This window comes from Zonotrichia albicollis, chromosome 22 (assembly GCF_047830755.1).
Source record: "Zonotrichia albicollis isolate bZonAlb1 chromosome 22, bZonAlb1.hap1, whole genome shotgun sequence".
Lineage (NCBI taxonomy): Eukaryota > Metazoa > Chordata > Aves > Passeriformes > Passerellidae > Zonotrichia > Zonotrichia albicollis.
In genome coordinates this window covers 10117207-10143693 of record NC_133840.1, presented here as the reverse complement: position 1 = coordinate 10143693, position 26487 = coordinate 10117207, and the positions used below count along the sequence as shown (strand labels likewise).

General features: G+C 44.3%; 1 protein-coding gene across 8 annotated transcripts in view; it reads right to left on the bottom strand.

Moving 5' to 3' along the window:
• Positions 1-1171: 1171 nt before the first annotated feature.
• The window catches only part of AUTS2 (activator of transcription and developmental regulator AUTS2), a 798387-nt gene continuing 773071 nt past the window's right edge, over positions 1172-26487 (bottom strand). For 5 of the 8 annotated variants that reach the window (XM_074556754.1, XM_074556753.1, XM_074556757.1 and 2 more), the window contains 11 exons: positions 25823-26064; positions 25370-25414; positions 21088-21183; positions 19737-19808; positions 18106-18135; positions 16559-16630; positions 12727-12868; positions 12145-12222; positions 10443-10526; positions 9374-9596; positions 1172-4319 (listed from right to left, as the gene is read on the bottom strand). In XM_074556754.1, coding sequence (XP_074412855.1) covers positions 3080-4319; positions 9374-9596; positions 10443-10526; positions 12145-12222; positions 12727-12868; positions 16559-16630; positions 18106-18135; positions 19737-19808; positions 21088-21183; positions 25370-25414; positions 25823-26064 — 2324 coding nt within the window. In that variant the 3' untranslated portion in view covers positions 1172-3079. The remainder of the gene's footprint in view (positions 4320-9373; positions 9597-10442; positions 10527-12144; positions 12223-12726; positions 12869-16558; positions 16631-18105; positions 18136-19736; positions 19809-21087; positions 21184-25369; positions 25415-25822; positions 26065-26487) is intronic. The other 3 variants (XM_074556755.1, XM_074556759.1, XM_074556758.1) reach the window with 2 other exon arrangements.

The following is a 26487-nucleotide window of genomic DNA, read 5'->3' as shown; positions in this document are numbered from 1 at the left end:
AGACCAAGCATGGCATAAAATGAACAACATATCGGGAAACAAATGTTAGGACTGTTTTCAAAGATTCCCTTCCTAAACATTGTATTTGGCATCTAAGCTAGTGATAGGAAGCTGCTCTGTGGAAAATTAGTTGGAATTTGGGAAGATGGGACTTGAAAACATAAAGCAAAGCCCTGGTGGCTATAAAGCACACTGAGGGTTTTCTATGATCAAAATCTCACAGAACTTACAGAATTAATACCCTCATGATTCATTTCATTCCCACAGATGGTAGCTGGCATGGTTTTTAAATGAAATTCATTTCTTAAACACAAGTGAATTGAAAAGTAGAAGATTTAAGACAAATGTCCTGAATGGAAAATCCTTCAAAAAAGATCAAATTGTCTATAGCTGCAAGCTAACATCCCTATGTCAAACTTCTGGAAAGCAGTGAATGCATCTGAAGACGTTTAAAGGCATTAAAAATCTTGTTTCATCTCTTACTACACCTTTCAGGCATACTCCTCTGAGCATCACCAGTACAAGAAGACTTGACACGTGGATCTTCCAAGGCATGGAGCACTGAAATTGAATTCAAAGGGACTGAAAGGCCTCGATGCTTTCTGGACTCTAGGAGCGAGGGCTCATTGGCTTAATTGGGAATTAAGGACCATCAATAAGAGTTTGCTCAGCACCTGGGAGGACAAGGATGAGAGCCTGGACAATCAAGACCACGTTTCTTCCCTCCTGAAGACGCTGCCAGAGCTGTCAGGCTCCTCTGCAAGGATGAGATGAGCCTGGAAGATGCTGCTCTCAATCAGACCCTGCCTCGGGGGGCCTCCCTCGCTGGCTCCACAGTTACATCCTCCTGTGGCCATCCAGTCCCGCCTTCTTCAGTAACTCAGCTTTTTAATGATGTGCATCCAGCAGACCAAGATTATGATCTAATTAAAATCTAATCCAAGTAGAGTTTTACTATATTTTTAAAGAACCTGGACAAGCCAAGGATCTGGTCTCCTTTCTGTTTCTTTTTCCCTGACAACTCTAAGGATTCCAGTAAGATGGCTGAGGAAAGTTTGCCATTTCCTTTCCAATTTTAACAGCTACTCCTGAACAAAACCCCACTGTTGGGAAAAAGGACTTCCTCCCCATAGCAACGATGGGGCACTGCACACAAAGAAGCACCTAGCAGTTTAGTTCACATTTTTTAATAACATGGCACAATTTACATTACACAAGTCTTCGCTGAGGAGGAAACATGCTGAAGATTGAGAGCCGCTTCACTTTTCTGTTCACATAGGATCTAGAAAGGACTTTATTACATACAGGATAAACAGCAAAAAGGTTTGTATATAACAATCTCTTTACAATACTGAAAGCTACCACTACGGTTCCAGTGTACATATTCCTCAGGGTTGGGACTTTTTTGTATTTTTCCTTTTGTTTGTAGAAAAAAAAAAAAAAAGAAAAAAAAAGAAACACTGCACAACATCTGGAGTTCACAAAAATCTGAAGCTCACAACTAAACCTTCAGTTGACTACTAAAATAGATCTCTGATCATTAGAAACAACTGTTTGTAGTTAACTTTTTTCTTTTTTTTCTTTTTTTTTGCCAAAACAGGGTAACAACTTCAGATAGCACTTTAATACACTAGAAGACCAATGGAACTAATTTTATTTCATACATATATTTTACAGTCCAGTAGACAAGATATTGAATTCTCTCTGATAAAGTCATATTCTCTCCAAATATTTAGACAAGAAACTTAACACATTATAAAAAAGTGTGTTATGAAAAGACAGATTTCAGAAGATTGATGCATATTTTTAAAAAGGACCGTGTTCTTCAGGTTATTTCATGTCTTCTATGATTAGGGAACAACAAGGCTGACCTGTTAGCTATTCACAGACTTTATTACCAACTGAAATACAATAAATTCCATTATGAAATCTGCAATGGAGTTCATTAATTAAACTACTGATCCACAGTGAAAACATATCCATCATTTAGAAAAGTATTCACTTTCTTGTAGGATTTGTTTCAATGTAGTTAAAAATCACTTAACACAAAAAAAAATGTGTGTACAGATAAAAATGACACACTGGCAATAAAACCAGACATGAATGGCTATAAGCAGATGTTCTCCCCAAAATAAATTTGACATGTTAAGTGACAAAAGTTCTGGAAAATCTCCAGCATTCCATTATTACCATTTAACCCGGATTAATATGACTGAAACCCAATCTGCCATGACTCCATGTCAGTGATCACAGAGCACTAATCCTGACACCATCCAAGGGACACACGAGTTACAGTGACCTCAGCAGCCTGATGCAAGGGTTCACACAGAAAACTGCACCTCTGAAGGGCTGTTTCTTCATCAAAACAAGAGAAAAAGGCTTCCATTAGAAATGAGCTTGTTCAGGGAAAATATGACTTTAATTATGTTGTGTGTTGAAAAGGCTCCTTTGAGTTATAAAGGCTTTTGTGAAAAGCCTTAAAATTCATTGCATAGTTGAAGGGGTTTAGCTGTCTATAACAATATAAGTAACACAGCATAAGCAGACTGTGTTGATCAATATTAAGTTTGCAAATAGCACAGTTTAAGAAGTATTAATGTATTATGTTACTTAATTTTATCTATTTACATTTGTACAAAGTAAAGCTTTCATCTTACCCTTTTTGCATATATGAACCATTAATCCATGAAGCAATCTTTTTACATAAATATCTACAATTGACTTCACTTCTGGTTTGAAAGAGCTTTGTAGGGTTGACATTGGTGGTGGCTTGTTTCTAGTCAAATCACTCAGACTGACGTCTTGTTCTTCAGTTCAAATTTTGAAATTTTTAAGCTAGAAATAAAATAGAGTAGGAGACACGAGGAACATATGGAACATTGGCTAAAAGATCTGGAAAATTTCAACATATAATATACAAAAAAAATCATTTCAAAATCTTTGCACTCAGGTCTATACATATTGTACAGTGGGTCACATCCCCAGTCTGTATCAATGACTAGTAAGAAGGTCTTTATATTATGTTCATTTACAAGGTTTTTGTCCCTCTTGCTCTGGTTTTCACTGAGTCTCGCTCTGCTTATCGAGCTTCGATGTCCTTGAGGGTGTGAGAGGGAGGCCTCTCTCTCATCTCTGTGGACAGAGGAGTAGTCCTTCTGGGAGAGCCGGGCCGCGGGCCCAGCGTGGAGATGAGAGGCGGCGGGGCACTGAGAGCTGCTGTGGGGGGAGTTTTATTGAGGAGGCCGTTCTGGTGTCCCGTGGGGGGGCTGACGCGGGGGTAGTGCATGCTGGGCAGGCCTGGCGTGAGCAGGCCGGGGTGGGGCAGGTGCCCGTCCAGGGCGGCGGGGTGCACCGAGTGCAGGCGCGCGTGCTCGTAGTCCTCGCGGAGCATGTGCAGCCGCTCCCGCTCGTCCAGGTGCGCGCCCCGCTCGTGCTCCCGGCGCGGGTCCACGGACAGAGGGTGGTGGTGGTGGTGGTGGTGGTTGTAGTCGTGAGGTTCCCGATCCCTGAATGACCTGTCTGCTTCGTACAACCTTGGCGTAGAGAGGCGATGGAGGGGGTCATTTCTTAGCAAAAAGTCTCTGCCCAGGGGGTCTCTCCGATGAATATCCAGCTCTCTGTAGGGATCTCTCAAGGGATCTCTCATTGGATCCCAGTGGAAAGAAGGATAGGGGAAACGTTCTCCACCAGGAATTGGGCTAATTCCCATAAAAGGGGTCATCATGCGAGTCCTGTCCAGGCCACTGATGCTGTTCATGTGATGTATACCAGTCACACCTACAGTCATGGGCATAGACACTAAAGGACTTGGGTGGACGTTGGATGTGGATATAGGTGGCGGCTGATCAGATGACCTATGAGTCTGAGGTCCCTCAGGCTGAACATCATGGTCTTCCTTTCGCTCTTCCTTCACCTTGACTTCGTTGCTTTTCTTCGGGTTATCGTACGCCGGCTCGTTCTTCCTGTCGGCCTCGCGGTTGGAAGTGCTGTTGGGCCTGGTGCTCTCCACAACGGGGGGCCTGGCATAGGGCGAAGGAACCCTGGGCATTTGTTTAGACTCTTCCACCACTCGGCTTTCATGGCTCAGGCCTTCTTTCTCTGAAACGTAGCTGTCCTTCACCTTGTGCTCTTCAACATTAATCTCCTTCCGAGATTCGGAGTGATCCCTCTCTCGTTCTTTGGGTTTCTCTTTTTCTCGAACCTCGGGATTCAGATGGCTCCTGATCTGCTCACTTGAGCTGCGGTTATGTCCGAGGGAGTTTACTGGATGGATAGGTGCTGGCGAAGGATGGCTGGAGTGTCTTTTCTCAATGCTCTCCCTACAAGAAAGAGAAGTGTGAGATGAAGGCATGAGAAGCTCTGCAAAGAAAACAAAGCATCAGAGTGCCTGGCTTTCTACTCGTGGCTTTGCAGAGAGCTGGTGAATGCACCAGTAAAGGCACTGTGCCTTTGGCACACCCAAAACTCCAGAAGAACATCCCATCTCTAAACTCGGCCTACTCTGTTATCACAGCAGCTGCAGATCTCCAAAGCTGCTCTGTGAAGAATCTGACTGAGATCTCAAACACTGAACTCCACAGAAGGCTCCCATGGGCATCTAGCTCTAGCACATATATTGCAAAGACTTTAAATGTTTGCAAAGGAGAGAGAAAAGTAAAAACATACTCATTTCATCCAAAAAGTGAGGGAATTAAATACAAATTACATGGTTAATAGTATTCTACCTACTTCTTCTTTTAAGAATACATTTGGGAAAATAGATTCCTATTTTTCAAATGGCTTTTAAAAACATTTCCGGACCTATGTACACTATTAATTTCTCTCCTCTATTCTTTTCCAATGTCTAGCTTTTCAATTTACTTTTTGCAATTCCATTTACTTCAAGCTGAGGCAAAATCCTTTTGAGTACCACCAGTGCTGATGGTGCCAACCCAGCCCTCTGACAGAAGGTAATTCCCTGAGTGTGCAGTGATCCTCAGTGCAGGGTTTAACAGAGCTGCCCATCACACAGAGTTTGTGTCGACCTCCTCAGCAGAGATAAATCTGCTCTGTCTGTCCATCCTTCACACTGGCTCTGAAAACACCATGCCTGGAGTCAGCTGCTCCTCAGATGACCAACCCTTCCCATGTCTAGGTTCAAACAAGCTGAGCAGGACAGGGCCAATGCTACAAAGTCAGAAAATACTGTAAATTCATTCCATCTTTCAAACCTAATTATGGTGCACAACAGTTTGGGGAATTATTGTCTGGCAGTGAACAAAAATCTAAATATTATAATATTTATAATATTATTAAATATGGAAATGGGTTCCATACCAATTATTTTCAGGAAGTAATGTTGACCAGGAGTTGTTATGGGCAATGCTAAGTGAAAAAGCTCTCTCATCTAAAACTGATCAAATTCACAAGGTGAATCTAATCCCTCAGTTCCAATGATTTTAGCCTCTTAGTAATTTCAATTGACCTCTGAGTTGGAATCTCTCCATAAAGACAGCTCCACATATTCAGTGCTGGACACATGCTGTTTGCTGAGCATGGAAATTCTGTTCCATGTGGGATGAGGGACAGTGTGCCGTTAAAGGCAACAATTATTTATGGCCAGAAACTAAAACCCAGGAAGTTCCAACTCAACACAAGAAAGAACTTTCCACTGAGGTGGCAGAGCACTGGAACAGGATGCCCAGGGAGGTGTCTCTGAAGACAAACCCAGCTGGCACATTCCTGTGTCACCTGCTCTGGGTGGCCCTGCCTCCGCAGGGGGTTGGAGTGGATGATCTCCAGAGGTCCCTTCTGTCCCCAGCTATTCTGGGATTCTGTGGGAAGGGTAAGCAGTGAGGGCTGCCCTCAGCTCCAGCTGACACGGTGTCTCTCTGGGTGCTGGTGTCACCAGCAGGTGACACTCTGGCCAGGATAAGCAGTACTGGCTGCTGAAGGGCAGCTCAGGGGGTGACTCCTCAGTGAACATTTGCTCCTTCACCCATACAATTCCTGCCCCCTACTTCTTTTGCTGAGCTGTGTAAGATTTGTAGCTCTAGGTACTTTTGGACAGTGAAACTGCGGCAAATGCAGAAAAAATGCCTGGGAGAAGGAAACTCTCATTCTAATGTCGCCAGGTGCATCTTCTGCTGTGTCTAGACTGAACTGTTGAAATTGTCATTTCATGGGCCATGTCTGAGACCTCCAAAGTTCAGAATGTAACTCTTGGAAAACACTTGGAAGGCAGAGCAGCTGATACCAGCCCTGCCTGGTCTGCACTGCCCAGCACTTCACTGTTTGGGATCAGGAGCTGCCTTCATTCAATGAGACCTGAACAGTCTGGAAATCACATCCTGGCTCTCATTTCCTTCCACCTGCTTTCCACCATTTAACAGCTTCCACATCTGGACACAGGGAGACCAAGTCAAGGCCCTCCAATGAAGGATTCTCAACGTGAAGGTTCAATTCTTTTACTTTGGTGGGAAATCACTGGCTTGTGGGCTCTGCAATGCCTAATCTTTTATTTATTTTGCTTATGGGACTAGTTTAGAGGGTACCCTTAATTGTTTTATTTCCCTAGGAAAGCTCATTCAGTCCTTTTGTTGATATTTAATCAATTTTCCATATAATTGATGTACTTTAAATGACACATAAAATTTAGAAAAAATAACAGCTGTTTTCTGTAATTAAGGAGAAATATATGTGCAACCAAAATGACAAATTCCTTTGCCAATGTCATTGTATTCAATGACAGTGTTGGTAACATCTCAAGAGGCTCCTGATTATCCAGCTCATTTAAGTGAGCTGCACATAGTCCAGTGGACAGAGAAGGAATAACTTTTTAATCCTCACATTTGTCAAGAGCTCCTGAGGTTGATAACATGAGAACAGCTCTAAGCCACTGCCTCCACAAAGAAGAAAGTTAAAATCACATTATCCAATGAACTTATTACCAAGTAAGAGAAGTTCTGAGGCTGTGTGCTACACTGAAAAATACTGAATTTCTTATGCTGAGGTGTGTGCCTCATTTATATTGATTGAAAGATCAACAGATTCTTGGTTGGTTTGGTTTAATGCTCTAGCATTGCAGACCCTTAAATGCCATTATGATTATACTGGAAGCGTTCAGTGACATCTTTTAAACAAAATACCACTGAGAAGGAACAAATCCTGCTTTTCACATTTCCTATTTTTAATTTTTTTTCCCCTAATGTTGGGCTGGAATAAAAGAGTCTTTAAGAAAACCCCTCCACCACTGCAATCAATGGCAGCGTCGCAGAACACCCTGAGCTGGAAGGGACATGCAACGTTGCAGGAGCCATCAGGGCTCTGCAGTGCCACTCCCAGCCAGGACAGGGTCACTGCTGCACTTCTGCACTCTGGGCTGCCTGAGGATTCACCTCTCCCAGTCTGCCTGCACAGGACTTGCAGCTGATCCAAGAGGAGCCACCAGGGATCTCCACCCCAACCAACACCAACCTTAGCTGGGGAGCTCCAATGGAGCTCAATGCTTTTGGCTGCCTGCGCCATTCCTGGCTTGGTAAGGTTAGACCCTTGATGACCAGGTGATTTTGAGATGAAATCAAACCTCTGGGTGTGATTCCCAGCTCTTCCTGCCTGGGCAAATTAATTTCAAATAGATAACAGAGCTTGGGACCTCAATTAGAAAGCTCTGTGCTCACCCCTCTGGGTGCCACTGGACGGTGAGGAGGAGGAAGGAGAGGCTCTCAACTCCTCAGACATTCTCTGCACAGGGAGCACAGCTCTGGGAAGGGATCCTCAGCCTCTCCTCACACAGCCCACAGTGTGAACATGCTGCAGAGTGCCACGTCCCAGCCCACAGAGCTGGGCACACAGCAGCACTGCAGGGGTGAAACCAGGACTGCACTCACTGCAAGCTGGAACTGTGCACAAGTGTGAGGGATGGATGATGCTTACTGCTAAGCTCTCCAATTATTGAAAAGAAATATGTTCTGAGCTATGATATGGAGTTCAGGCAATGCCAAAGCAGCTTGCAATGAATGTTTTCAGTAAGGGATTTTCTTCAGCAGAACACTTCATGAGAAAACAACAAAACAGCAACCAAAATAATCACATAATTCTACAGACTACCCAGATCTTAGTAACTAAAATGCTTTGCCATTCAAGCCAGTAAAGTTACTCACATGCTTAAGCCTTTTGCAGGACAGAAAACCCAATTTGTAACAGCAATTTCTTTTAAAGCATTAACATCAGACATGAAAATAATGAAGCTATGCTACCAAACAGAAAATATTCCAAATGGAAAATGTAGGTGAAAAGATCTGTAGTTCGCCTTTCTTTTAGAACAATGTAGAAAAGCTGTTCCATGTAGTTTTAGAATATCTAATGTGTTAGCATAACTTCTTTTAGAAAAGGCTACTAATGCATATCTTTGGGTTAGTGACAGAGAAGTCAGAAAAGCACATCTCCTAAATATTCTTTTAGATTAAAATATTAGAAACAAATAGCCATTATGTAGTAAAGTAATGTGCAAACTTAACAGGAAAGCCATCAAGCCACAATTGAAAAAGCTGAAATCAGCCTCTCTACAGTTTTCAAGGAAGGCATGACACTTGCTGAATGGCAAACTCTTATAAATTTGGTACTTCAATGTTAAGAGGAATTTTTACTGCGTTAACTGAATAATGGGAACAGTCCTGACAAAAAATAAATATTGACCAGGTTTTACTTTCCATTAACCCTTCCCAGCCTGGACATGTGAGCATGCAAGTCCATGTAAAACACTGAATAGAAAGGTGTTGGAAAGTGTGTTAACAGCAGTGCAAGTGTAGGGGCTTCTTTGAGGGGAAAGAAGGTGCTTTGCATGAACTGCGTGCTCTGAAGCTTGCTATGGTTTTGGCACGTGACATTCCTGGTGCATTTTAGTCTTCTCATCTCACACCTTTAGCACTGGTCCCTCTGGTCAGGCTGTTTATTGAGGAGGGAGGAAGGGTTTTGCAGACAAGGTCTGATTTAAGTATTTGAAGGTGCAGATAAGCATCTGATAGACTTCAGAATCCTTTCCTCCATGCTGTCAGGCACTATCTCCATGTTAACCCTTCAAGAGACCTACGACAATGTGACTCACAGGGTAAGAGTGGGTGGGTCTGATTCTATTCCCACTTGGCACCGCCTGAACTGGGCTCCAGCAAAGCTCCTTCAGGTGAAGTGTGAGGTGCAAGTGGGAAGAGAACCCCTGCAGAGGGGAACACCTGAGCTGCCAACCTGCCTCTTGCGTGGTGCCACCCTGGGGACAGCTCCAGGCGTGCCTCTGGGGAAGCTCTGCCTTCACAACGTGCCAGGCTGGGGAGGGTTAAAAGCGGAACGGAGCCCCAAGCTTTGAACTAGACAAATTCTTGGAAGTGTTCTTTCGTACCTTTCTTTGTCATCTTTACTAACAGATGAGTCTCGTTTATCTACATCTCTATCTCTGTCATGAGCTGCAGCAGATGAACTGCGCTCCAGCTCTCCTGGCTTCAGCCAGGGCGGAGGGGTCGGGAACGAAGGAGGAGTTCGGTGCAGTCGGTTCCAGGGCTCGTGAGGGTTGCTAAAGCTCTGCATACTGGGGCCATCCTTGTGGCCGAACATTGAGTTGGGTGCTGAAATGGTGAAGTGGAAAACAAAAAGGTTTAAGAAAAAGGTATGCTCTAGTGAAGGTACTTACCAAAACAACTTTTACAGCACTCAGAGTTAAAATGAATACATATTATTGGGAGCTGGAAAAGGAAAGGAAATTAACAGAGATTCATTAGAGGGTCTCATTCCTAAAAATGGGCAGGCATCTGACAGCTCTTTTAATTGGAAAGGGAAATGCTGTGGATAAAATTGACAAGGGATGAAGGAGTAAGATAAAAGTGACAATGACCCTTATTCCAAATGTTTTGGAGACATCAGGAAATGACCGTTATAGGGACTATAAATAATGGAACTTGTTGCATTTGATCCTGAACCAAAATAAAATAATATGTGACCAAAATCATGCCAGATTTGAAGTATGAAGAAAGAGAGTGACTTTTAAAAGGATGATTTTCTGTGACTGGCTAAATTTAGAAAAATGTTGATGAACCTGGACTAGTAAATGCAGGTTAGTGATCTTTTCCAGGCACATGGCCTGAATTACTGGTGAGAAAGGAAAAAAAGTCTCCATCCACAGCTCCCTAGCTGCACGCATTATTTACATCTGAACATGCAAAAAAACTGTGGAAATTTTCACACTAAAAGGCTCTATTTTTTTCTTTTTAATGAACAATGTAATGGTAACATTTAGCACTAGTTTGAACCCAAACTATTAAGTAATTAACAAAAACCAATTTACTGCCAACTGGAAAAGGCCGCTTTCCAAATTCCCGTCTTTTAGTGGTAGGTGATGTAACCAACCAGTACAAAAGAGAGCCAGGTGGCCCTGGCAGGCTGCAGAGCAGCAGGGCCATGGCCCAGGTACTCACTGACTGTGGGGTTCCCGAGCCCCCCGAAGGCGTTGCTGCCCACGGCGGTGAGGCCGCTGAACGACGCCGGCCGGTTGAAGGGCTCTGCAAAGCAACACAAAGAGCTGAAACCCCTGGGGCTGCAGCTCCCACCCAGCACCCCTGAGGCACCCCCTGCACCCCAGCTGTGCCCTCACACAGCAGGGTTCTGATGGGCTGGGACACAAAACACTGGCTTTGTTGTTGGCCATACCCCTGGCATCATCTACCAAACAAATTCGTCTTAAAGAAAATCAATGTTAAAATGGACATGATATGTGACAGACATCTTTTATGAAAAATAATTTCCTTACGATTTTTTCCTCCTTAGAAGCTGGGAGGCCTCAGGAACAAAATGTAAACAATGGTTATCTGCTGCTGTGGAATGCAACAGGTGCATCTGTGATTGGTGTCATGTGGTTGTTTGTAATTAATGGCCAATCACAGTCAGCTGGCTCGGACAGAGAGTCTGAGCCACAAACATTTGTTATCATTCTTTGCTATTCTATTCTTAACTAGCCTTCTGATGAAATCCTTCATTCTTTTAGTATAGTTTTAATATAATATATAACATAAAATAATAAATCAAGCCTTGTAAAACATAAGAGTCAGATCCTCGTCTCTTCCCTCATCCTCAGACCCCTGTGAACACTGTCACAATGATGTTTCAATTGAAATCTGCAAACATCTCTGGTTTTACTTCCTTTTATTTCCTTCCTCAGGAAATGTCCCTTGCTAGTCAGGCTACCATTAACTCTGGCAAGTGTGCTCCAAACACCTTCAGGCCATGTCTCCTAAACCAGAGCCAGGGTATAAATAAAATGTCCTGTTCCACTGATATGTCATGCTGGCCTGAGCATTCTGTGATTCCCTTGGTGTTTATTGCTCATACTACAGAAAAAACTAGTATGGACTGAAAAATGCTGGAACAATTTTTTAGTTAATACATAGAGGAAACAGGAAAATCATATAAAGCAAATTCTCACTTTATTTTGGAGCAGTCTAACAATTTTGATGAAGTCACTTCTGGTAAATATCAGCACAGAGAAAAAGAAGCCCAAAGCCAGCATTTTCCATGGGCAGCAAAGAGCAGAGTTAATAAACCTGCATTGTCTGTTTGCTGTAACATTCTGGTGACCCTCCCACATGCAAAATCAAATGCCAATGTAAAGTCTTGGTCTTGTATGCTCCCATAAGGAACAAATCACCTTATTATAAAAGCAGTAAGCTAGAAAGGAAATAACATCATCTGGTAACTTAGGCAGTTCTGGTTTAAGTGGGTATTCACCAATTTTCACTAACTGACACATGAAGCCAGATCACAAAATTTTAAAGCTATGTTTCCTATTCACTTTAATGGAAAAACAGATATCTAAGTAGGAGTTAGGAAAAGAAACATCTCTGTGATCTGAAGCCTTGCCCTTAAGGCATTTTTTGGACTGGTTCTAAGCATAGCTCAAACAAAACCCAGCCAGCCCTGTCACTCTGCTCTTCTAGTGTTCAGAAGTACTTCAAAACACAGTCAGTGACACTTTCTGTGTATTTAGAACTTCTACCTGGTAAAGACTAAAACTAAACAGCTAAAATGTGCCATTTGTACAGGTTAGTGAGCAGAATGTTCAGTGTCTCCCCACAAGAGGTTTCATTTCTCAGTGGTCACTGTCTGAGCTGAGAGAGGACGTACCTAGGTGAGCAGCTGGGTTCAGGAAGTTGCTGTGGTGGGGTGGTGGGCCAAAAGGGGTTCCAGCTGGGTGCCCCCCACCTGCCAAAACAAAGCAAAAGGGGTCAATTCCCAGCAGAGGCTCAGAGAGGGACTCGTTGTGCTCTGGGCTGTCCCTTCTTTAACAGCTCATGTGAGCTGACATTGCTGTGCCCTGCATGGGGCTCACAGGGTCCTATGCAAAGAGCAGCTGCTTTTATAACAGAAATACCCAGTTATAGGATAAGGGGTGCAGGGGAATGAATGTTTCAGGTCAGAAACAAAAAGGAAATGCATGTGGAATACACCTTAGTTCCAACATCTGATCTCCACAATGCACCAGACATCACTCTGTGAGGAAATGTTCCTTCATTTACTACCTAGCAGTGTTCCAGCAGGTTGGGCTTTTTATAAAAGCATACAGAATAATTTTTAAATATTTATCAAATAGACTAATAGCCCCTGGCATGTCTTGCAGAGAGTTCATAAGCATATGGGAAATTCATGGCAAGGATCAGCATTTTAATGAGCAAGGAGCAAGAAGGGGATTTCACTTTCAGTACTCACTGGCTGTGGAGAAGAGAGTTGATGGCCGAGCCAGGTCATGGGGGTGGTGGATGGCTCCAAAAAGGCTGGGGCCTGGTGGCCTGCTCAGAAATTCTGGTTTCAGGCCAAAGTCCAGCTTGTGTGGGTCAGACTGCATCTGTTTCTGAAATGGAAAACAGGACTTGGAAGAGACTGTCTGAAAAGGCAACAGCAAAAGGCACTTCCAGAATGATGTGGGTAGAGCAGCTCATTCATACTGATGTTTTAATAAGAATATTGGATTTTGGGACCCCAAGCACAGGTGTACAGCTGTTTTCCTGGAAGGGAGATCTAAGGCAAAGAGGGAAAAGCTCAGGCTCCTGCATATTTCCTGCTAATTTCACCAGTGTTTTCACATATGCTCACAGCCACCCCTCCAGGATGTTCAGCACAGACATACAACAACAAACATAAAACTCTCTGAAGAGGCCTCAGACACTTGTTGAGCTGTAAGGACAGGTCTGTCCCACAACAATAAATGGGAATGTCAGCTTGGCCCTGGTCCCAGCTGGGCAGGGGACAGACATGGACACCAGAACCACTCATTTCCCAGGGAAAGCTGCCACCAAGAAATGCTGGATGCAAAGCACCCTCCATGCCCCTCAGCCTGAAGAGGGGCTGAAAGGACCCAGAGTGCAGAGCAGGAAGTGGTTGAATCCCACTTTGACAGCACCCACTCCACTCAAAGTACTGCATGTCTTTATTTACATGTGTTCGAGTCAGCAGCCTCCCTCCTGTGAGGGGAATTTGCTGAGGCAGCTGCACTGTGAGTGATAAGTGGATGAAGGATGTGCTCTTCGTGCCACATCCCCATTTCAGGGGTGCCCACTTCAGTAGTTTTATAGAATGAAGGAAGAAAACCAAACTCCCAATTACCTGTGCTGCCAGAACTCCCTAAATGCAGATTGCTGATTAATTGTGCAGGGCAGCTGAAAGGATTTATAAATGGGTAACAAGGAACCAGGAGATCTTACCAGTAGTTATGGAGCAGGCCACGCTTTATAAATCAGTATTTAATACTGTGCCAGCCCCAAGCACAGACTATTACAATGATATAAATATGCATATTAAAAAATTATGATCAAATTAATGTGCGTGCCTCATAGCTGTTTTTCAAGTGCTAGAAACATGTCTGTGTAGTCATGAGAACAAAAAAAAAAGAAAAAAGAAGGAAAACAAGAAAGAAAAAGGGAAACAAAGCATTATCTATGTCTGGAGATAATGGCCTGCAAGAATACTGAAATTGCCAAGTCAAGGTCAAGTCTTTTAAGGAAGTAACACTGAAGTGCTTTAATAGTTAAAAGGAGTTCAGAAAACACAAACGCCTCACTTGAAGCCTGTGTGCCAGATTTTTATGCTGTGAACTCTTTTTATTCTTTTTTAACAACCAGGTTATAAACCCTGACAGGCATTACTCAGAATAGCAAAAGCTGGCTGAAGCTTTAATTGCAGCCATATGAATGGTGCTGCTCTAAATAACGAACAAATCCCCTGTCTGAAGAGGAACAGCAATACCTTGGATGTGTTAAAAGATTTCTGAATGTGTTGGTTCACCTTAAAATAGTAGCAGGGAAATGGTCAGATTTCTTTTCTCCCCAGCTGCTGCTCAGGAGAGCAGCCCCTGGATGCCAATCCTTCCTAATGTATTTCCAGAAAATGTGTAACACCTGAGCGTGCTGCCCACAAAAATCAATGTAAATGTCTGCACTGCCCTTAGATCAGGCTGTAAGGCCCTTCCTAAAGGAGAGAGGCCCAATTATGGAGCATAAATCCTCTCCTGAGCAGTGGGCAGTGTAAGGAGGGTGTAAATGTGCTCCCTGTGCAGCCCTGTTGAATCCCTGAGGTGTGCAGAGGTTACCCAGGTCTTGCAGCAGAGGCACAGGCAGCCAAACAGCATCCACAGCTGCATGCAATTTTTCCTGAGGTCAGGAAGGTTGTGTTTTAAAGCTTCCCATTGTGCCTGCTCCTTCAGTGCCTGCTGCTGCCCTCTGCAAGCAATTACTGGGCAGATCATTACTGGCAGCAGTCCTGTGGCACCGCATTCAAACTGGAAACCAGCCCTTTGATTCCCTGCTCTGTGCTCAGGCAGCACCTGCAGCTTGTGCAGAAGAACAGGCACCTTCACAACCATGGCAGTGATAAGGAGAAGGAGAAATTGTCCTGTGTGAGCTTTTGGAAAGAGATTCACCTTTGTGGTCATGTCAGGAGGGGGACACAGTTCCTGTGTATCCAGGGACACCCAAACTCTCCTTACTGACCAGACACACTTCTCAATTATTCCTGAAAATATCATCATGCACAGCCTCAAAAACTCGTGCAACATCCTTTCATGTGCTTCTGGGCTTTATTCTTGCTGTTTTTTTAACATGCAAGGTGGAAAAGTATGAGGTAAAAGAAATGGCTGCATGAAAATGGCATTTACTGTGAGTTATAAATATACTGGTTTGACCTCTCTCTGAATATCAAATCAAGGAAGATTCAAAGGACACAGATAGCATGGGAATAATAATTTCATTTCAAGAAAATACCTTTTCAATAAAATAAAAAAAAAAGGACATATAACTCTCTAGGTCTATAATCTTGTCTTTTTTGATAATGGGAAGATGAATGAAGATCCCTAGCAGGGGAAACATAAGGAAGCAGAGAAGAGAGATATGTCTACTGCAGCAAATTAACCTGTCAACCTTGTTTAAAAGGGTTATTTTTAAACTCTATTAGCTGCAGGTTTTCATAGCTGTTCAACATCTTCATATTCTTATAGCACTACCCTACACAATTCAAGTGCACACACAGGCTGCAAAGTGCTAAGGATTCCCTGGTAATTTTAGTTTCTAACACAAGATATTGATTCCTGAAGTATGAGCAGTGAAGAACAGCAACCATTCCTGACTTACTGAAAAACTGTGGGAGCATCACAAGATCTTAAGGTGATGGGTACAGTGAAAATACCAAAAAGGGGAAGAAACTTTCCCAGAGTCCAGGTGCAATGGCAATTCAGTCAGAGTGAGAATGGAAAACTGCTCATGGCCTTCACCCTTGCAGTCTCAGAGCTTGAAAAATAACTAAGACAGGACTTCCATCCCTGACCTTCAGTGCAGTGAGGCAGTGTCTGATAACACAACATCCCTGCGAGGCTGTGCCAGCCTGGGCAGCCTGGGCACACCCAGGTGCCACCCTCCAGCCATGAGGGATGTGAAGGAAGGCTGAGGGGAGCCTGTGTATCCTGGTACAGCATCCTCGGGACAGGAGAGGCTTCCTGCACCTCAACATTAATAAGAGGAAATAGATACACATGCCAAGGGTCTCCACTTGATACATTTGTGTCCTCAGTGGGAAGGGAGAAAGAGAGAAAAAAGAGAGAAAAAAGAGAGAAAAAGGAGAGGAGAGGAGAGGAGAGGAGAGGAGAGGAGAGGAGAGGAGAGGAGAGGAGAGGAGAGGAGAGGAGAGGAGAGGAGAGGAGAGGAGAGGAGAGGAGAGGAGAGGAGAGGAGAGGAGAGGAGAGGAGAGGAGAGGAGAGGAGAGGAGAGGAGAGGAGAGGGAAGCCAGCTTGTAGTTTGCCTCCATTTCCTCCCTCCTAGCTACAGAGCTGGAGCTCTTACCCTGCTGTCCTGGCTCCAGCACATCCCAGACACTGCTGGGACTCTGCCTTCAGCTTTTCACCCAACCCTCAGAAAGGAGGCTTCTGCTCAAAGCTGTGTGTGTGCCTTTACCAAGGCAGTGGCCGTGGCACAGAAGTGCCCAGGTGAGAGCCAGCCCTTCCTCTCTGAGCTCTGCTCTGTGCCCCCCACCCCAGTCAGGCTTCCCAGGCACTGACCTTGACCTTCTGTTGGTGATGGTAGATCTGCCAGGCGATGTGAACGTGCATGGCACACCACTTGCCAGGTTTCTGGAAAAACAAGACATGAATCAGTAACTTTCAAAAACCTAAGATGCTTTATTCTATTTCTAGAAGAAAACAGACCCTGAGCTCTGTCTGGTTTGGTCTGGGGGATCCCCACACCAAAACAACTGAAAGCAAAGGGTTCCCTCTCCATCCTCCTGCAAAACCAGAACTGGAAAGACTTGTCCCTTGCTAGGGAATTTATCTGGCTACCCAGGAATCTCCAGCTGGACACACTCCTGTAATCCTCTGTTGCCACTGGCTGAGAGTGCAGCTTGTGCTGCTGAAAGCTGTGAGCTGTGTCCCTGAGAGCACTGCCCTGCACAGCTGGGCTGTTCACAGCTGCACACTCAGGTCATTTCCACAATTGGCAGTTCCACCAAAAGATGAAAATGGAAGTGGTTTAAAAGGTCATTCTGGTTTTCAAAATTCATCTGACTCCCCCATGTAATTGCTGGTCTGTCCCCCCAAGGTTTCAGCTCATAATTGTGCTGAAAACAATGGAGGTCACTCAATTCACCCTGTTTGGGGGGGTCTTTGCATCCTCCCTGTCCCCCCAAGTCACAGGGAGGAGAGAGGGAGGCAGGAACCAGAGCGCTTGTTAGCCCTCCTGTTGAGTTTGTACTCCATTTCCAGCACAGCTGGAAACTGTCTCAAAAAGACTCATTTGAGAGATACTTTCTTCAATTTTGTTACTTAGGGGTCTGCAGTTACCTACACAAGTAATGACTCCTGTAGAGTCAAAAATTATCACAGGAATTCAAGAGTCACCTTAAGCTACTTGTGAATTAAATGTTTCAGAAACTATGGTCTGTCTTCTAGCTCTAGCTGGGTATCAACCAATAATTAAATCATTAAAAAAAAACAAACTCTGTCTCACAGACATACTACCCTAAACTCAAGCCTTTTGCTAATTTGCAAAAACTTTGCTAGTGATTTAGTAAGTTCACTAAAGCAAAATCTAGACCTTTTTCTTGAATGTGCTGACAAATTAACAAAAACCCCTTTTGGATGAGTGGTGAACTGGATCTTTAGATACTTATTTTTAAAATATTTTGTGTTTGAAGGGGATTGTCTATCTACAGTGGACAGTGAGATACCTGGGGGGGATATATCAAACTAAGTAACACAGAAAACACATAGTAAAATCATAAAGCAAACTCCTTCATAGTGCAGAGAAATAACAGAGAATCACTGCCAGGATCTCTAGGATTTGCCTCAGAAAACCATGATGGAAGGATCAGCAATATTTAAGCTCAAGTATTCACGTGAGGGGTTGCATGAGAAGAGCAAAACTTCCAGCTGTGAAACTCTGCCTTGTCCTTGAGTGATCAGGAGCTGCAGGAGTGCCTGTGCCCTCCCCAGAACAGGGCAGAAGTGCCCAGGTGACACTTGGCAGCTCTCATTTGGAATTACTCTGTGCTGCAACCTGGTGGGACTGAGCCAAGCTTGACAAACAGGAGCACAGGAAGATTTCTTACCCTCAACATGGGCCTGAACGGATCTGTCAACTGTGAAGAAGAAATGACAGCTTGGTTACACGCCTGTCACTCAAACAATTGCTCTAATTAACAAATCTGTATTGCTTCATTAAGAGACTAAATTAAAATGTTAGAATTTTACTTTCAAATGAAGCCCTTTTGGATAATAATTAGTCCTGAGCCTCCATCTCTGTGCTGCCCCCTCCCCCTGGCTGTGGCACCTGAGTGGTGATGGCAGCTCCAGCAGGCTCACACAGAGCTCTGGCCCCTGGCAGCAGCAGCAATTTGTTGATTTAATGCTGCAGAAATGGCTGGTTAACTGCACTGATGGAGGCACAGATCTGTCCTTTGGGCAAACTCCTGCTCTCATCTTTCAGAGCTCCTCAGTTCATGGCAAGGCTGGACAATGGACAGGGCTCAATCCCACAGAGGGGCTGGGATGGGGTGTGAGCCATGCCCTGCACACCAGCACCGTGCCACCCACCAGCCAAGGTCATGGCCTTGTGCCTCACTGCTGCCTGAGCTGCTCTCTGCCATAAATGGGCTTTGCCTTAATTATTAGCACACTGAAACAGTTGGTAAACAGGGCCCATATAAAAACCCAATTTTCTCATTTTTTATTTTTGATGTGGCCTGTTAGGGTTTTTTTTTGGAGTAGATTATTTTCTTATTCCCCTTTTTTTGCTCATATTTCATCAATAAATGCTGGGAAATAATTCAATTTATTGGGTACTGCTCATTTGTTTTGGATTTTCTGTTTTGAAATGCAATACTAAGGGAGATTTATAGGTGCAGAAGGTACTTAGCAGACGCAGTGATGGCACAATGCATCATCTTGAAATAATCGAAACTCACTCCCAGTTGAAAGGGAACATAAAGCTAAATGACTTCCTGATGGGAGGTTCTGGTTATCTCTGCACTTAGACAAACAAACAGAAATGTGGTTCCTCTTGGTGTAAAGCTCAGCCTCAGCTCCACTGCTCAGCAACCCAAAGTACTGGAACTCAGCCCAACACAAAGACAGCAGCTCTGGAGGTTCAGCCGTGCCCCAGCTCAGAATTTTAGGGAGAGCTCCTCAGTGCTTTTGTCTGAGAGTTCTGCTAAAAATATTTGAGTGTGAAGTTCCTCATGGAAATAATGGCCATCAATTCAAACACACCAACAACCCTTGGGCAGAGGGACAAAGTGCTGAGGCAATAAATGCTGCTCACATCCTCTGGAACTCAGAAATCCAGAGGCACCAAGTGATCAATAAAGTGCATCCGTATTTCACTGGGGCAATCAATGCTACAGTAACCCAGGGAATAGCTGTCATTACCCACATTAAAAACAATTACAGAGTGCAAACACAAATCTTGGGGAGGTTTGTACATTTTCTACACTGAGTTGGACTTTTATGCCTTTACCCCTGAGTCTGGGGAGAGAGCTGCCAGCAAGGACAGAGCTCTGCCATTGCACAGGGGTGTTTTAAACGATCCCACAGAATTTCTGCAGCCCTCCCTGATGAAACAGCTCAGACAGCTTTGGTTTAAAGGGTGTTAATTTGGACTTTCTCAAGATGGCAGCTCTAGCATTCAAAGTTTTCAAGAGGAACAGATTTACTTGAGAAAAAGAAAGCAGTTTTTACAGACCCGTGGATCCTTCTGTAGAAGGGTATGTGGGACCGTTCCAGGTCTGGCTGCAACATCAATAGGATTGGAAGTCTGGAAATTCCACAAGGAGAGACAACATTAATGAGCTGCACCCCAGTAACAATGCCTACAAGCAACAGAATGTGCAAAACAATAGTTCTTTATCATTACATTGTCTAAACAATGGAGATAAACTTTTTATAAAGGAAAGGAGAACCATTATAATCCACTCAGTAATATGAGTGTTATCATCTCCATATCCACACTTTGATTATCCACCAACTTCCCATTAGTTTAATCAAAACCACTGAGGGAACAGTGACTGTTTAAACTGGAAAATCTTCTAATATGAAAAACCTGATTAGGAACACATTTATGACACAGCATCAAAAGCAGCATGTGGAGGACCCAGCCCTGCTCTGCTGATGATCAGGGATGCACTCAGCACACAGAGCAACACTGCACCAGGACCTCCACTCCATCCACACAGACTGCCACAATATGGGCATCAGGAAAACATCCACTTGGAAAAAATTAAAGCCCTTCCCATTATTTGAATGTTAATAGTCAGTTAATAAAATGCAGTTTTGTGGGGGGGAAAAAACCCAAAAAAAAAAAAAAAAAAAAAAAAAACCAACCCAAACCCCCCCTACATTTAGACAGAGCTTGTTCCTATGTCAAAATGAAGAAAATAGAAATCAGCTCCAGCATAACTGACAATTAAGTAAGAGAGTTGTTAACAGTCTGATTACCATACAGACAAGAATCTCACTAATGAACTCCAATTTACATATTCAGTCATTAGAGTGGATGGGCCAATTTAAGGAAGAAGGTGTCTCCCATGCAGAAATTCCACTCCTGATTTCAGTCTAGCTGCAAAGACTACAGACTGACTTCTTCTCACTGATAAATAAAGAGTGACTCCATAAAAACAAAGGAGAAAAGCCTTGAACTCGCCACATTTCTCTCCCCCAGTTATCACCATGAGCAGAGCCAAATCAGTGCTCTGCACTGTGCTGGAGCTGGGAGGTAATTATGGAAATGAGTAAACAAAAATGAGCACCATTTCTTAAAATCCTGATTATTACATGACCTTTCATTAATGCACACTATCTCAGAACTAATTATATTGCTTCTAAAGTTAACCATGCCTTTATATAAATAATTAAAAAGAAATGTTTGTAGATGTATCTGAACCTAATGTGAAATAACTTCTCTTTGTGGTAAATCTGGAAAGAAAGAATTGTCCCCTGTGGAATGAAGCTGTAAATCAGAGCTCAGCCCCTCCAGGATGTGACTCCCTGCTAAGCCCAGCCCTGCCCTGAGCAGTGCCAGGTAATTCCTGCCTTACCTTGGGTTGGAAAGCTCCTTGCAGCGAGCCAAAGGGGCCGGTGGGAGGGATCATGGGAGGAATACCTGATACAGCTGGAGGATAGGAGTGAAACAGCTGCAACAGAAAGAGAGGAACATCAACACTGGGTCACCAGCAGCACAGGCAGCTGAGGAGGACACAGAGAGCATTCCTGCAGAATAGTAGGAAAATGTTACATGGAGAAAACTGAGAAGCATTGAAGTGATCTCATTGCAACAATGTTAGTTAAAGCAGTCGATGGGATGTTCACAGATGTCATGAGGTTTAGAGCTTAAAAGCAGTTCCAACATCAGACAGCCAGCAACCTGTACCTGCCTCGGGCCAGCACAGCATAAGGGAGACATTTGTTCCTCAATTATTAATTTTTAATTTTTAAATTGGAGAGAGGTTTTAAATGGTTTCAGTCTGTGACTTTTTTCAAGAGAAAAGGAAGAATCCTGAGCAGAATGAGGCTCAGAAATCTCCTGTTTAAGTGGAAAAAACCCTTACGAGTTCTAGGATATTGTATCATTAAAACTCCATTAGTAGGTTGGGATTTTAATGGTATCTGTAGGAAATGAGGAAAATATGCACAATTCTTACTTCATTAGTCTGTCTGAGAGGATATCCTGCCACATCTAATATTAGCAGACAGACAATCTGATTTGTTAAAGATTAGTATTTAAACAAAATGTTAAGGCAGACCCTCCCAGAAATGGATGGGGGTTTTTTATAAAGAGAGAATGCTCAGCACAAAAATGTGCCCACCCCCACTGACCTCCCTGAGCCCAGGGCTCTGTTCTAAGGGAATTTGGGAACAAATGAGATGCTGCTCTGTGCTAATGCAGACAAGGGAAACAAGCAGGTAAATTAAACAAATAAATTGTTCCCTGTGAGGGTGGGCAGGCCCCGTGCCCAGAGCAGCTGTGGCTGCCCCTGGATCCCTGGCAGTGCCCAAGGCCAGGCTGGACAGGGCTGGGAGCAGCTGGGATAGAGGAAGGTGTCCCTGCCATGGCAGGGGTGGAAGAGATGGTTTTTAACATCCCTTCCAGCCCAACCCACTCTGTGATTCCATGATAAACCATCACATCCCAATCTGCCCATCTCTGTGCTCTGCTGGTGAACCTTTGGCTCTTGTTGTGACAAAAAACTCTCTCAGTTCCATGAAAATGCTGCTAGCACACACCAAACTGCTTCCTCATGGGAGTCAGGGATTCAAAACATCACACTCCAAACCCATTCTTGGTGGGAAACCTCTGGATCTCAGAGGGGATCTAGGAACGGATGGATCTAGGAGGGGATGGGTTTAGGAAGGGATGGATCTAGGAAGAGATGGATCTAGGAAGGGATGGATCTCAGAGGAGATGGATGTAGGAAAGGATGGATCTAGGAGGGGATGATCTAGGAGGGGATGATCTAGGAGGGGATGGATCTAGAAGGAGAGGGCTCTTGGAGGGATGGATCTAAGAGAGGATCCAGCTCCACTGGAATTGCCACCCCAAAACCTAACAGGGCTCTCTGGCTGAGACCAATTCCCCTCAGACCACGGCTGAGCAAAGTCAAACTACTGTGTGCTACTTTTAAGATCAAAATCAATGAGTTAATGGCCAATTGAACAGAAGCAGGACTGGGCAAAGTCAAAGACTGGACATGAGGGGTGGGAAAACACTGAGCAAATCCCATCCCAGAGTCAAACAGCACCACAAAGTTGTGATGGATTTGGATATGCCAGGCATACACTTGTGCTTCTCTTCATAATTTTTCCTTCCACTAGCTTATCTTGCCATGCCATTTATCCATATTGTATTTACTGAAAGCTGAGAAAACATTTCAGAGGTATCAGAAGATTTTCTCAGTTTAAAAGGCTGGTATTGAGCCTCTGTTCCTGTTGCTGCTGTTGTTTTTAATTCTATTTAATTTGGACCTGCTCCATCCAATGGTGCAGAAAACATTTTGAGATTAGTTGATACTGAACTGTAGACATTTGAGAAACCATTAAGACACATTTGTCCTCATTTACAATAACTTTTAATGAGTAAAATGTGCTTGAAATTCTCCAGTGTCTTCTATCTTTAATTCTCTGTGTAATGGACTAATTCTAAGTGATGGCAAAAGATGTAATACTTCATATTCTATTGGCTATGACTAATAGTAAGGAATTCTTTCCTCAGTTCTATAACAAGTGGTAAGTTAATTAAATGTGACCTTTCCTCAAGGTCAGAATTATTAATAAAATATAAATAGTTTATCTCTATGATTAATTTGTATCACTTAAATTCCTCCAGCTTTCAGAATTCACATTTCACAGTCAAATGCTTCCTTCTTCCCAGGAATTCCTTCTCTTTTGAGCAGCAGTTTTCCCTTCTAGTTTTCGCTGGGGAAACATGCAGTGACCACCTTGGCCAGGTGGATGTGATGCTAAACCAGACCTGGCAGCAGCTGCAGGTGAAAGCAAAGCCTCACTGTGCTAAAAGAGAAGAAATAACACTGATTTAAAACTCAACATTAGCTTCGATGTGAGCTGCACTGCTTGTTCTAAAGTAGATGGATTTTAAGTCCCAAACAGACCCTGTTGCACAAAGTTCACCCACACTCAGCTTTAAGGGATCTGAGCTCCAGGTGTGGATCTACAGTGGGAGCTCTTGTCCCTAGGACAGCTCTGTGGAAGTGCCACATTCTGACAGTATTTGTATTTCTCCTGCCCTGTGGGTGAGCCCTCAGCCCAGCTAAGGGACAGCTCCCATTCCCTGTGCCCTGACCTGTCCCAGGGGAGGGACCAGGGGACACCCAGCTGGGCTGGCTGGGGTCACAGACAGGCTGTTGCCCCAGTGCAGACACCATGGAATCCCCTGGGAGCAGCTGTCCCACAGTGGCCCCAGGGCAGCCCCTTCCCAAGGCCAAACCTCTCCCCAGGGAAGGCAGGAGAGCCCAGGTCCCTGCCTTGCCCCAGCACAGCTCCCTGGCTAAGGGAGCACAGCAAGGAGCTCTCCTGACCTTACAGGGGTGAGGCCATAACCTTTGCAATCCAGGTAGCTCCCAGATTTCTGAGATTATTTGACTGAATGTGAACAGCAGATACAGCTGGAGACTTCTGCAATGCTTCCTATCCTACACTGCCAACTTCTGTGCTTGATTTGTCTAAAATCCATGCACTATCTCCCTATTCTGTGTTCCTGCTGAGATCCACAGGCCCCACTGATGACAATCTCCTGAAGCCATGTGAAGCTCAGCAAATCAGAGTGCAATGAACACTGGTGCAGGTGAGCCCTTTGCCCAATGTCTGCCCAGTGTTCCTGGAGCTGTGAGCCTGCAAACACGGAGTCCCAGCTCCTCAAATCAGGGGCCAGACATGGACAGGACTGCTCAGGGGCAGGACAGGCTGTGAGCAGGGGCTGTGTTTAATCCAGACATTGCCTTAACCAGTTTTTTTTGCCCAGTTCCACTTCTAAGCAAAACCAACACATAAAGCCAAATGCTCTGCAGATTTCTGAGTGCTGATGCAGTACTCCTTCTCTCATCAAAATATTGCTCTTGGATTAAGAAACTCTTGCCAGACACCTGCCTCTGCCAATAGGATGAAGAAAATACAACCCAGGGTTCAACAGCAAACCAATCATTGGATTCAACCCTTAGCAGCAGAAGGGTTTACATATAACTGGAATTTGAAAAATCAGTTCATCTCAATAAGTAACATTTTTGGTAGCTTAGGTAAACACTTCTAGTGCATAGCTGGATTCATGTTGCTGTCATCCCACAGAGCTTTCAAAACATAACAAGCCCAGTGGATCAGATGAGCCTTTGAAATCTGAATAAGATGACAGGTTTTCAGATTTTATCAAACAAAATATGATAGATTGGGAAAACTATTAGATTATCTATCCCTGAAGGATTTGTCTGATAGTTTGTCAGTTCATTTTAAGTTCCTTAGCAAAAATATCAGCCCAAGGGTTTGTGGCACAACTGAAACACCCTGATGGAATCACTGCTTTCTCCTGAACCATGGAACAGTCAGCCCTTCTGTCTCATCTTTTCACATCAAACCTGGATCCAAATGGTGTGTGAGCAAGAGATCTTTTGATTGGAAAAGCTGATACTGCATCTTTATCAGAAACAAGCACCACGAATGCAAGCCTTCAAAAGCCAAAGCAACCAAGGACGGTAATGGTAAATCCTGGAGTGATGATTAGGGAGAGATTTGACACTGTGCCATTGATTGAGTGGTGATCCCAACCCACCACAGAAAAGCAGTGAAGTCAGTTGGAAACAGAGCAATAAAACTCACACTGTGACGGTAGAAGGGGTCAACTTTTGTAGGATATTTGTCAAACTGCAAAGGGATCAAAGCACAAACTAGTTACTTTATATTTCCTTGCTTTACTTCTGTTGGCAAAATAGAAGACAACTTCTCTATTATTTGGCAACCAACAGAGAGGAAAAAATATGCAGAAAATTAGTTTCCAATGAAACTGTTTGGGATTTTTGCTGTCTTCAAATCAGGATCTTTTGGGACAGGACAAAGGAGGAGGTCCCAGAGCAAACACTCCAAGCAGGACTGGCCAGAGCCTCATCCCTCAGTCCTGTGCTGCCACCTGAACCTCACACTGTGACAGAGGGACAGCCCTGCCTCTCCTGCCCAGACACCCCTGGGCAGCACAGGAGCCCTTCCCCACAACCTGGCAAATTCTCCACAATACTTTTGTAACAAAGAATAGAGTTGTGCTCTACTTATCCTCACATTTCTGCCTGGGGTACGCACCATGGGCGGTGCTGGCGTCGGCATGATGGCAGTGGGAGGGATGGCGTGGGGGAAGGGCGTGAAGGTGTGCTGGTGGGTGTGTTGGTGTGTGTGCTGGTGCTGGTGCTGGTGCTGGTGGAACTCTGTCCTCAGGTAGGGCGGCGGGCCCAGCGAGGCGCCGCGGTCGGCGCTCTGCGAGGCCAGGAACCGCGTGTTCAGCTCCTGCCGCAGGAGGTCTTGCTCTGAAACACAGAAGCACAGAGGGACAGAGGTCATGGGCTTGGAAATGACTTGGAGATCACAGAGTCCAGCCTGGGACCCAACAGCAGCCTGGCACCCAGACTGACCGGTCTGGCCTTTTGTCTCTGCCTGGTCACGAGTAGGTGGCCTTGGGACAACCCGCGCTCCAAAGGACTCTTCAGATTTTTCGGTCTTCAATATTGTTTATTATCCCTTATCTACAAAGTTTTCTCCCAGCCTGACAGAGGTCTGACCAGCAAGGCAGCCAAGGGCACACTGACCTCCCACTGGGCGGTCGTCTATTTTTATACTAAAAACTATGTACAATATATTTACCTTTACCTTCCAATACCTTTTACCCACACTAACAAGTGCACATTTAACATGAACCATTCCCAAAGTGCCAACATCACCACAGAAAATGG